The 13,177-nt window shown below is 34.0% G+C and overlaps 1 protein-coding gene across 5 annotated transcripts in view; it reads right to left on the reverse strand.

Moving 5' to 3' along the window:
* SSBP2 (single stranded DNA binding protein 2) overlaps positions 1-13,177 on the reverse strand; it is a 310,607-nt gene that overhangs the window by 196,437 nt on the left and 100,993 nt on the right. For all 5 annotated transcript variants that reach the window (XM_047778217.1, XM_047778218.1, XM_047778214.1 and 2 more), the window contains exons 3-4: positions 13,113-13,174; positions 1,648-1,732 (exon numbers count right to left, since the gene is read on the reverse strand). In XM_047778217.1, the coding sequence (XP_047634173.1) occupies positions 1,648-1,732; positions 13,113-13,174 (147 nt within the window). The remainder of the gene's footprint in view (positions 1-1,647; positions 1,733-13,112; positions 13,175-13,177) is intronic.

The raw sequence follows: 13,177 nt of genomic DNA on the forward strand, positions 1-13,177 counted from the left end.
TATAATATCTCCCTGGGTGAACAGTAGGCTGTACCTTTCTATACAATGGAATTTTGAAAAAGCACTTACATGAATAATTTCTTAAGATGTAGATCCACAAATATTTTATGTTCTTTACAGGAGAACACTGGTACTATCTAATGCCATCTAGTTGTCAAAATTAGTGGTTATTTAAAAAACTTTTCCTATGACTGACAGATCAAAACCAGGCTTGTCTTTCTTGATATAATAGATGAGATTGGGTATCTCACTCTAGCCAGAATCTTCACACTCTTTGTGACTGGTTCTCTGATTTACTTTACAGCTATCACCCAAGGCTGAAAAAGGAAAACTAGATTGTTCAAATAAATACTATGTCCTGGGCCCTGACTTGTCTGCCTCTTCTGTACTTTTTCTTTATAGGCAGTAGCATCCCTCTCACTCACCTTGTCCCCAAGAGCTACTGTTTAGTACACAGCAAGCTTTATGAGAACAATCAATATCCAATGAAGTAATCACAAGCAGTCTTGCTTTAATCAGTTTAGTACACATTTAAAGTATTTACACAATCCCTGCCAGATGCCCAAGATTTTCACTTCTCTTAAGTCTGCACTCTTCCTTGTGCTACGCTTGGGGTGATAATTCTTCTAGCTAATTCTTCTACCTACTTCTAAGGCTGAAGGATTTCTTTTGGAAGAACACGTTCTTTTTCCCTTTTGAGCCCTGGTTCTGTTTTTTAAAGCTATTATACAGAATGATACCTCCCTTCTACCAACTAAACATGTAATCCTCTGGTGAAGTTTTAGGTACTTACTATCAGGTATTTCCTCAGGATCCAGGCACAATTCCTCTTCCTCCAACCCAAGGAAACTGCTTTTCCTCCATGCCAAACTCAATCTGTAAGTCTTTTATGGTCAATTCTGCAACCATACTGTTTTCCCAGCTGCTTCTCAATATAAGCGCATTCTCAAATGCCATTTTGCCCAAAAGAAAATCTACCCCCAACCTTTTTTTTTCCTTTTCTTTTTCTCAGTTTAACTTTCTGATACCATCAACTCTCTAAAATGATATTTGCAGTTCTTCTAAAGAAATACTCAATATATATCACCTAGCCAAGAACAGTCTACTTCTCTTCCTTAAAAAATATTTTTAATTCCCATTTTCAGTTTTGCACAGAATCTTTGGCTCTCTTACTTTGAATTTCCTTTAATTCACAATAAATTTACTTATGGAACTGAATTCAGTGAAGGGGATGTTTAGCCTTAAGATGTGTAACTAAAAGTGGCAAAAAGAGAATAATGTACTATTTCTATATATTTTAAAAATAGTATATGAAGAAGAGGAGCTTTTCATTTATAGAATTCTTATGATGACTCTTACGGAATAAATAATTACTATTTAATTTTTATATCTGAAATTTCACAAACACAGCATCCTTAACGATTAAGAAATACCTTTCATAGCTTGGAGTCAGGACTACTCTCTTATCCTAAGATTCACACACCATTTGTATTTCACTTTTAAAGTTATGAACCTATTTTCCAAGGGAGAAAAGAGTAATTTCTTAAGTACCAAAGGAAAAAAATGGATGGTCCAATGCATTTTCCAAGAACAATAATCAAAAAGAAAACTGACAATATAACCTAGAAAAATTATATAGTAACTTACATAATCATGGAAGGCTTTTGCTTCACTTGAATGTTCACATGTTTCCCGTCTTTCTGGAGCTGCACAGTAGAGATCCCAAAAGACACTAAAAGAGTAATTATGGTAACATTAAGAAAAACATTTAATGCCAAATGAGATATTATAATTCTAAAAATAGAAGACAAATATTCCTAACACAAAATATGTCTTCTACTTCAGGACAAATATTTATTTGAAAGACTTAAATTCAGGTAAAGCTCTTCAAGCAATAATAGGGTATAAACTAGCCATCGTTCAGAAATGCTAATTAGATTTTTCTAAAATAAAAATATAATTAAAAAAATTAAGACTGTCATTCTTAATTGCCTATTTACATGACTTAAACACATGATTGAAATAATTATAATACTTTCACAACTTTCCCATTAAGAATAAAGTTTTTAAAACATACTAATATAATCACAAAATAATAAAGTAGTAACACTTTATTCTTAAAAGTGTAATGAATTTTTTTCAAGATAATTTGTTGTCCAATCTCTAGGCCAATACTCTAAACACCTGTTAAATCAATGTATTTTCTTAAAATATGGAATGAAATTAAAAATGTACATGCACAAGGCATTAAAAATCAGATGGCCAGCAAACACATGAGAAAATGCTCAACATCGCTGATCATAAGAGAAATGCAAATCAAAACAACCATGAGACACCACCTCACACCAGTCAGAATGGCCATCATTAATAAGTTCACAAATAACAAGTGCTGGAGGGGGTGTGGAGAAAAGGGAACCCTCCTGCACTGTTGGTGGGAATGTAAACTGGTACAGCCACTATGGAGAACAATTTGGAGATACCTTAGAAATCTATACATAGAACTTCCATATGACCCAGCAATCCCACTCTTGGGCATCTATCCGGACAAAACTCTACTTAAAAGAGACACGTGCACCCGCATGTTCATTGCAGCACTATTCACAATAGCCAGGACATGGAAACAACCCAAATGTCCATCAACAGATGATTGGATTCGGAATACTACTCAGCCACAATGGAATACTACTCAGCCATAAAAAAGAATGACATAATGCCATTTGCAGCAACATGGATGGAACTAGAGAATCTCTTACTGAGTGAAATGAGCCAGAAAGACAAAGACAAATACCATATGATATCACTTATAACTGGAATCTAATATCCAGCACAAATGAACATCTCCTCAGAAAAGAAAATCATGGACTTGGAGAAGAGACTTGTGGCTGCCTGATGGGAGAGGGAGGGATTGGGAGCTCAGGGTTATCAGACACAACTTAGAATAGATTTACAAGGAGATCCTGCTGAGTAGCATTGAGAACTATGTCTAGATACTCATGTTGCAACAGAAAAAGGGGTGGGGAAAAATGTAATGTATACATGTAAGGATAACTTGATCCCCTTGCTGTACAGTGGGAAAATAAAAGAAAAAAAAAGAAAAATAAATAAAAAGCAGGAAAGCAAATGGCTGAAAGTACTGGTAAGAAAGGCAATTTTACTGATCAACAGGTACTTTTTATTACACATTTCCCACTCTATAGAATTGGAAAGCAGGCTAAATCAAGTAGTTAATAGCACAAGTTTGGGAATAGGGCACATCTGAGACAGAAGCCAGCTCTGCCATTTACTAGCTCAAGTTGTTTAAATAGAAAACAATTTCCTACTCTATAAAATGGGGTTGTTGAGAAAATTAAATTACATAAAATAAACATAGGGTCTTATAGTAAGCATATTATTAATAATATCAACACTACAATCAGCTTTCATAAAAGCTTAAAATGTATGCATATTGTTAAGGTAGATCATTGGGCTGAGGGCAGCGTGAACAATGGTACAATAAAAACTGGCATACTGAAATGGTCTCTTTGTTTTGACCTTTGCAGTCTTATTTAGACTGGATCTCTCTCTTCTAATCTAGAATGTAACATTCTGTCAGCCTTATAACATAACTAAATCAGTAAAATAATATTATTCTTAAAGGTGAAAAACATGAAAGATTCAGTATTGGCATTTATTTCCTTACTAAATTTCTACAATAAGCAAGAATACAAAGAAAACAATAAAGATAAAAATAAGTTAAATAAACTTAAATTTCTATAGTAGAAGAGTACAAGCAGATAAAAGTTATAGTTGGTCTCCCTATGACCTTTTTGTGATAAAAAGTATAAGAATCATACACATACAGGATACAGCTAAGAGTTTTCCACCTGGATCAGGAGTGTTATGAATTACCATATATTGCAATTATTCTTATTTACATGTTCTTAAGGAACTTCATGGCCCTTAAAAATCAAAATTTTATAATGGTAGTCTTTAAATTGTATTTAATCACAGAATATTATATGCAATATTATGACAAATACCTTAAAATCTCTTCTTGTTCCTTAATTTCCTAGCAAATATCATGAGCTTTCTCAAATATTATTCCCACATGACTTTTAAAGGTTTGTCTTACAAAATGAACTAAGATGAAAAATAATAATTTATTATTGGTTTATACCCTAAAAGTTATAGTAGCATTGTTCTACTTCTGTTTTTAAGTTTCTCTTTATGGATTTAATAGGAAGTCAAAAATTTACAAGAACATGATTATGAATAAAACAAATTACTAAAGCAGGATAAGTTTATATATGGTATTTCTAACAATCCTACAGTACCTACACAAAATTTCCTTGAATAAAGGTAAAGAAATATATTCTCTTAAAGACATTTACCCAAGGGAGAAACATAGTTCAATAATAATAGAGTCATCAATATTCCAACCTCAACAATGGATACAACAACTAGCAAGAACACAAGCAAGGAAACAGAGGGCTTAAACAGGACAACAAATCAAGTGGATCTAAGAAACACAAACAGAACACTCTATCCAACAAAAAACAAACATCCTTCTCAAGAGCACATGGGATATTTTACAGGATAGACCATACATTAGGTCACAAATTAAGTTTCAATATACTTAAAAAGATAGATATCATACAATGTATGTTCTCTGACCACAATGGGAAGAAGTTACAAATAAATCAATAACAGAAGGGAAACTGAAAAATTCACAAATTTGTGGAAATCAAAGTAAGCAAAGATGAAATAGAGAATAAAAAAATAAAATTAATGAACTACGACCAACTTTTAGTTTTTAAAAGAGTAACAAACAACAAACTTATAGCTAATGGACTAAGAAAAAAAGAGAGAAGACTCAAATTACTAAAGATGCTACTAAAAAAAACTGTTAGAAATAATAAATTTAGTAAAGTTGCAAGAAAATCAATATACAAAATATCTGTTTTGATTTTTGTTTTAGTGAATCTATACTAACAATGAACTATCAGAAGGAGAAATTAAGATACAATCCCACTTAAAATTACATAAAAAAGGAAAAAACCTGGAATATATTGAGCAATGGAGGTGAAAGATCTATACATACATTGAAAACTATATGACACTGATGAAAGAAACTGAAGAAGACATCAACAAGGAAAAAGATACTATGTGCCATGGATTGAAAGAATTAATATTGTTAAAATGTCCACACTAGTCAAGGCAATTTACAGATTAAATTCAGTCACTATCAAAATTCCTATGGCATTTTTCACAGGAAAAATAACCCTAAAATTCATATGGAACTACAAAAGATGCTGAACAGCTGAAGCAATCTTGAGAAAGAACAAAGCTGGAGGCATCACACCTCCCAATTTCAAACTATATTATAAAGCTATAGTAATCAAGAGAGACAGACTTCCTCTCTCTATAACCTGACATGCTGAAGGCTCAGGAGCTTTTCAATTTCTCTAATCCCTACATCTATTAAGCTTGAAACCAAAATACTATCCTTGAAATGTGGTGGATTAATCATCATGAATAATGCTTTAGATTTACAGTGTCTTAATTCCTAAGCAGAAATGAGCGAAAAGTCAGCACTTTATAGATGAAGAAGATAGAAACTAAACATAGGGAAGCAAAACTTGCAAAGTATTAAAGTCTTGTTTTTGTATCATCTATGATTATTAATAATTCCTCTACTTAAATTAAAAAAACAAAAAACCCGTAAGATTCCCAAGTTGAGGATCTCATCTGAAATTTTCCCTTCTATTCTGAGGATGTGTGTCACAGTGATTTAGCTGGGCTGTCAATATCTTTAGGGAACACACAAAGTAAAATGGGTGTCAGAGAAGTCTACAAGGGTGGGTAAACATGCTAGATGTGTCCCAGAAGGTGAGATGCTAACAGAATTATATAACTTTCACACCAATGGCCAGATTTAGGGCTCTTTGAAAATAAAAATTAAAGAAGAAGCAAAAAAGAACCCTCAGGAAAACATTTTTTTTTTCCTGAGGAGCAAGCCATGCCATTATAAGTTCAAGTAAGGAAGTTATTTCTCATTGCCTGGCCCCCAAATACATTATCAATGAATGTTACAACCCATATTGAAGAAAACTATCCATTTGCCAGGCTAATGAGAGTTTTACATGAAATGCACATGTACTTGCTCATCACCTTAGAGCTTCCATATATATGTACTTGTATTATTCCTTAGCATTGCTTAATACTTTTTAAAATGCAAACATTAAATTTTGTTCTGCCCTCATAAAATTCTCCCTTACTCCTGGATTAGCAACAAATTCATAGTTTAAGGTATCATCAAAATAGCTTGCATTTAATAAGTATTTGCTAAATCATCATATACTAAGCATCATCTATTCAGTGTTTAATTCTCTTATTATTATTTTATAGATGAGGAAACTAACGGTCACATAGTTAGTGGCAGAGTTGGGCCTGAACTTTTTATCTTACATTATTTTGCTTCTAATATGAGTATGTCATTAAAACTTCTTATTTCAAGATGCCTTATGCCAAGTATGGGGAGGTTTATACAGCTCAAGCAGTTTGAGCACCATCAGCTGTTACAAGAGTGTAGTAGATATATATTTGCCCTGAATAAGACAGCAAGCCCTTAGTTATCCTACCTTTGGCGCTTGTACTCTAACTCATTTTCTGAGTATTCTATGGCAACCACCTCCTCACCCTACATAAAGTTGCTGGTGATCCATGGATAGCTCAAGGTAGACTGGACTTAGATAATAACTTTTCTGAGTCACATTTGTATCTATTGTCTGGAATTAGCCATTCATAATGCTCAAAAAGGGACTAATGTCATTAATAGTGGGCTACTAAATTCTGTTTCGTTTAAGAAATAATTATCTTTTACTTAGATGAGCACTAGTTACAATAGAAAACTTTAATTCCAACTCTGAGATTGACTTTGAACACACAGTTCTGTTCCTTAGTTTTTTTAAGTAAAATAGAGAAATTACCTGTTATATATCTTACAGATTTTTTGTGTAGATACAAAGAGATGGTTTACACGAAAGTACTATTAAAAGAGGTATAAAGGTATTAAGAATATTCTAGAAAAGTATCAGAGTTATTGTGGTCAGAAAAATTTTTTTTTTATTTTTTGCTATCATTTTTAATAGTCATTTTTTAAAAGTTTTCTTATTAACTAAGTAAAATTTGCCTCAATTTCCTTTCTAAGCCTTTCTATTTAGCATAAGATTCCACGAGTTTTTTAATGTCTTCTCCCCACAAAATCTTCCTCTGTATCCACACTCCTTTCCTATTCTCCTGGACACATTACACTTTTTCTCTATAGCCTGAATACCTCTGTCCTTTGCCTTCTGTCTTGCTAACACTTTTCATTCCCTTCTCAGTGTGATTATATTTCTCCTCCTACCCTAGTTGTTGCCTACACTATCTTCCATTGCTGTTTAACAATTCAAATAAACAATTAGCTACACAATGCCTACAACAGGCAAGACATACAAGATGAGTAAGAACCAGTATGCCCATTATAAATATTATACCATTCTAGTAAGCCTGTTGACTAATTCCAATGCTATTATTTCATATGGGTGTTTCGTTATTCTTAGCTGCACCTGATGTCATCCACTAGATTCTAAAATCATTAGCGTGCCAGCAGGCTGCAACATCTGACTTCCTACTGCCAGGTGAAAGAAACTGGATTCTCATAATAATCTTATTTTCTTTGCAATTATATGTATATAATTATATATATAATTACAGGATATAAATACATGAGCCAAAACTTATTTCAAAAGTTGTTTTATAAATAAAATCAAAATAAGACAGTTTCTGCCATTAAAACTTTAAATAGGAATTAAACTATTTTTAAACTATGCAAATTGAAAAGGACATTAATTTCAGAGGAAATAAGTTTCTTGGCATTTGTATTTCTGAAATTCATGGAAGAGCTGGAAACTTTTATTAAAGCATACAAACAGGGAAAACGTTTTCAAGGGGGATTTAATCAAGGCAAATGTAAGGAACATGGGAGGGAAGCATAAGAAGTATGATAGCACAGGGAATGGTGTAAACAGGGAAATAAGAAGTGATAAGGGAAATCACACCAGAAACAAGAGAAAAACAGTTCCAGAAAGTAGAATCACATGCACTCCTCTATCCCATGCCAAAGGGAGAAAATGCCCTCCTCTCCAAGGCCTTTACCCCTCATCTCTCCTGAACTTTATTCTGCATTCCTGTGCATGTGTATTGCTCTTTCATACATCTTCAAACTGTCCCGCTCTTTTCACCTCAACCTACATACATGTCCAATTCTATTAGCCAGATCTCTGACTTCATATAGAGAGCATCTCTATCTGAATATGATACAGGCATCTCCAAATTTAACCTGTCTAAGCTAAATCATGGTCTTTTCTTCAGAACCCATTGCTCTCTATTTCTTCACTCCATCAATGGTGTCACTATTCATCCCACCACTGAAACCTAAAACATGGGAACTTCTTCATTCACCTCCAATCTATCCCACTAATTGTTCACTACCTAGGATCCATCACCTAATCACCTTTCAACTGAACAATAATGACTGCCCTGTTAGTAGACTCTGCCTATGTTCTTAACCCTTTCCAATCCATCTCTATGTTGACATCAAGTGTGTAAAAGCACAGACCTAATCATGTCATGTATTTATTTAAAATATTTGGTTTTTAATCCAAAATCCTTGATGCACTCATCATCTGGCTCCTGCTTCTGTCTCTAGCCTTATATTCTATTACTTCATAGTGCTGCAGCTACAATTCAACTGATCCAAGAGAACTGTCACTCCTTGGGTACATGAACACCCCTTTGGAGATTTCATTCTAACTACACCTTGGCCAAAATACCCTTCCCTCACTCAATGTTCAAATCAGCTAATTCACCTTCCCTATGCAGCTTTTTCTAATTCTCTCAAGCTGACATGAGTATTCCTCCTCTACCACTATTACAGCCAGTACATACCTCAGTTATAATATCAATTGTTTATCTCTCCTACTGCTTATTTCCTTGATGGCACAGCATAATTTTGTACAGTAAATTTTTGGTGAAGAAGCTTAAGCAACAGGAAAACTCCACTTGCAAACATCCTATTGAAAAACTGAAGTGAGAAGAAATTATAAAAATGCAACTGGTTCATTCAACAGGGACCCTTAGCTTAACCAAATGAGCAGGCAGTAACTTCTCAAAGAATCCAGGTTATCCTATCATCTGGACCTCAATGGCAGCAAAAGTTTTCCCAGTCAAAATTAAAAAAAAAAAAAAAAAAAAGGCAACATGAAAAAAAGGCAGTTCTGAATCCTTAACCCAGAGAACAGATTATGAAGCCCAGCTCTAAATAAGTTAAGGATAAATAAGTCAGGCACCTCAATATTGTCAAGATATCACTTCTTCCAAACTTGATCTATAGATTCACTGCAATTATAATCAAAATACCAGCAAGTTATTTCATAGATATTGAGAAACTGATTGTATGGAACTGGAAAAAGACCCAGAATAGCCAAAACAATATTAAATAAGAACAAAAATGGAAGACTGATACAACCCAACTTTAAGACTTATTACAAATCTACAGTAATAAAGATAGTGTGGTATTGGTAAAGAACATACAACACGTCAATGGAACAGAACAGAAAGCCCAGAAAAGAGTCCCATGTAAATATAGCCAACTGATCTCTGACAAAGGAACAAAGGCAGTACAATGAAGAAAAGACAGTACTTTCAACAAATGGTACTGGAACAGCTGGACATCCCTATGCCAAAAAAAGAAAAAAGAAAAAAAGAATCTAGATTCTAGAAATCCTTCACAAAAATTAACTTAAATTAGATCACAAACGGAGATGTAAAATGTAAAACTATAAAACACCTGTTAAGTTAATTTAGGAGAAAACCTACATAACCTTGGATATGACAATGACTTTTTGAAATAACATTAAAAGCAGGATACATGAAAGAAATAATTGATTAAATTGGACTTTTTCAAAATTAAAAACTTCTGCAAAGGACAATGTCAAGATAATGAGAAGACAAGCCACAGACTGAGAAAAAATACATGCACAAGACACTTCTGATAAAGAAATGTTAAAATATATAAAGAACTCTTACAATTCAACAATAAGTAAACAACCTGATTAAAAAAATGGGTAAAAGACCTTAACAGAAACCTCACAAAAAAAGATACACAGATGACAAATAAGCATATGAAAAGATGCTCTACACCACATGCTGTCAGGAAAATGCAAATGAATACAATGAGATACCACTACACACCTAATAGAACTGCCAAAATCTAGAATGCTGTAGAGTAACAAATGTTGGCCAGGATATGAAGCAACAGAAACTCTTATTCAGTGCTGGTGGGAATGCAAAATGATAGAGCCACTCTTGAAGACAGTTTTGCAGTTTCCTACAAAACTACACATATTTTTACCATATGATCGAGTAATTACACTCTTTGGTATTTACTCAAAGGAACTGAAAATTTACAACCACATAAAAACCTACACACAGATGTTATTAACAGCTTTATTCATAATTGGCAAACTTGGAAGCAAACTTCCAGTAGGCAAATGAATAACTGAACCACTGTACATCCAGACAATGGAATATTATTCAACACTAAAATAAATGAGCTATCAAGCCATGAAAAGGCATGGAGAAACTTTAAATGCATGTATAAAGCCCATTGTGAAAAGGCCACAAAATGTATGGTTCCAATTAAACTATGGAGGTAATAAAAGCATCTGGTTACCAGGGGTGGAGGATGGTGGAGATGGATGAAGAGGCAGAGCACAGATTTTTAGGGCAGTGAGGATACCCTGTACAATACTATAGTCATGGATACATGTCATTTTAAATTTGTTCAAACCCACAGAATGTACACCAAGAATGAACTGTCTTGTGAACTGTGGACTTGGGTGATCACAGTATGTTAATGTAGGTTCATCATTATAACAAATGTCCCACTCTAGTGGGGAATATTGATAACAGGCAGGGAGGCTCTGCACATGTGGAAGCAGGAGATGCATGAGAAATCTCTACCTCCCTCTCAATTTTATTAGTGAACTTACTAAAAACTACTCTAAAAAATAAAGTTTTAATTAAAAAAATTAAAGGGACCTCTGAAATGGTTTTTTAAAAATGTCAGGCCTCTCTGCTGGACTTAAAGCCCACAGTCATGGCTGGCTACACAAAATCTAGGAACTGGGCAGTTTCCTAGAAGAGAGGATCCATAGCTTTTCATTAGTTCTCAGAGGACCCCATAACTTCAAAATCATTAAGAATCACTGATTTATACGATAAAGTAGGCATTTTCAAAAGGTACATTAGTAGTTTTAAGGAAGAAAAATTTAAATATTAAAAATAATGTACCTCCTGCATGTGACAGATTTAAATTAAAATATAGCCTAAAAATATTTTTGTGCCCATTATTTACAATTTCTTTGCTATCTCCAGCTAAGCAAAAATTACTTAAAATGTCAAAACCACAGAGGAAGAGCTCCCCTGAATCTAAGAGCAAGAGAAAAAGGAAGAGCAACAGCAGATTTAAGAACAACACTTTCTGATAGCTAGGACCAAAAAGCTAAAGTCTGACAGAAACAAAAAGCCTAAGTGTTCCGTGAGTTATTATCAACCCCAATAGTATGAGACTAGGTTAAATTCATGAGAAATGGAGTAAAAGAGAAACAAGTACAAGAAATAGAATTAATTTTATAATGGAAAACTTAAAATCCTCATTTTGGTAGCTCATTAATCCAATAGGGACAGACTTAGTGGTTTCCATGCTACTTTGTAGACCTAAGTGGAAACATACAAAATGTAAGGGTGTCAACAGATACAAAAATACAATTACATTTAGCAAAGAGTTAAGTATTTACAGTCTAGATCTAGATATCATAAACATACAATGTAAAATGGAAAGCTGTCTTTTATAATATTATACATTACAAGAGGTCAGTCGTAACCCCAGGAAAACAGCACAATGATAATGCTTAACTGCAATGAACCGTTGTTCCAAATTCAGGAACAACTGTGAGCCCAAGGACCGCACCTGTTCCTGATGTATGTATGTGAGACAAACAAGGGAAACCCACAACCACAACTGACCAAGTGTGGTTCCATTCACCACGGAACTTCTAGTAAAGCATGTTTTCAGGAGAGAGATTAAAAAGATGATGGCATTCAGTAACGGATCAAGGAAACCGCATGCATAGCACTAGAAGAGAGCTTTTGTTTTTTTTCTTTTAAATAAGATGCTGAGAGATGAGTGTATACGATTCTAGACAGGAATTGCTTCTAACCGAAAAAAATTTAAAAAAAAAAGAAGAAAACCCCAGCTTGTCCGCGCAAATATCTAGACTAACAATTGCTGCTGCAGAAAAGGCACACACTGGTGCCACAATAAAATTTCTAAGTTCTGATATCAAGTGGGCCTTTAATATTGACTGACAATCTTTGTGTACATGGTTCTATCTCTGAGTCTATACAGAATTATCTCAAATTCTTTTGGACTATTCTTTTCTCTCCCAAACATTCACCACCACCACCTTCAGTATCCTCAGGTTTAGATAAAGTCACAAGGGTGATGCCCTCATGATGTAATTAGTGTCCCTATAAAAGAGACACCAGAGAGCCACTTAGCTAGTTAGTGCATGTTCCCTCTCTTTCCCTTCCACCCCAGTCCCCACTAGATGAGAACACAGTAAGAAGGCAGCCATTGACAAGCCAAGAACAGAGTTCTCACCAGAAACAGACAAAGCTTGGTAGCTTGGTCTCGGACTCCTTGACTCCAGAATTGTGAGAAAATTTGTTTTTAAGCCATTGAGTCTATGGCATTTTATTATGGTAGCCAGAGGTGACAAATACAGAACCATACTTAGAGTGTAGATTTCACACATCGGTCACAATTCTAGCTTAAGAGCAGTATCTTTAAGTTAAATAATATTAATGCTGGTTTTGAGTTTTTTATTTTCTTAAGTGCTACTTTTCAGAAAATAATTGCATAAAATGAAAAATAATAAAGGAGAAGCATGAAACCATCAAAGGCAGAGTGCGAGTCTTCTGAAATGCATCATCAATCTAGTAAAAATGGAATAAAAGATACTTACCACCACCAAGAATGTAAGAATCCTGGTGGTTCCCCCAATGTGATGTTTTTTTCCCATCTTATCTA

This window comes from Phacochoerus africanus, chromosome 4 (assembly GCF_016906955.1).
Source record: "Phacochoerus africanus isolate WHEZ1 chromosome 4, ROS_Pafr_v1, whole genome shotgun sequence".
NCBI classification, from domain to species: Eukaryota; Metazoa; Chordata; class Mammalia; order Artiodactyla; family Suidae; genus Phacochoerus; species Phacochoerus africanus.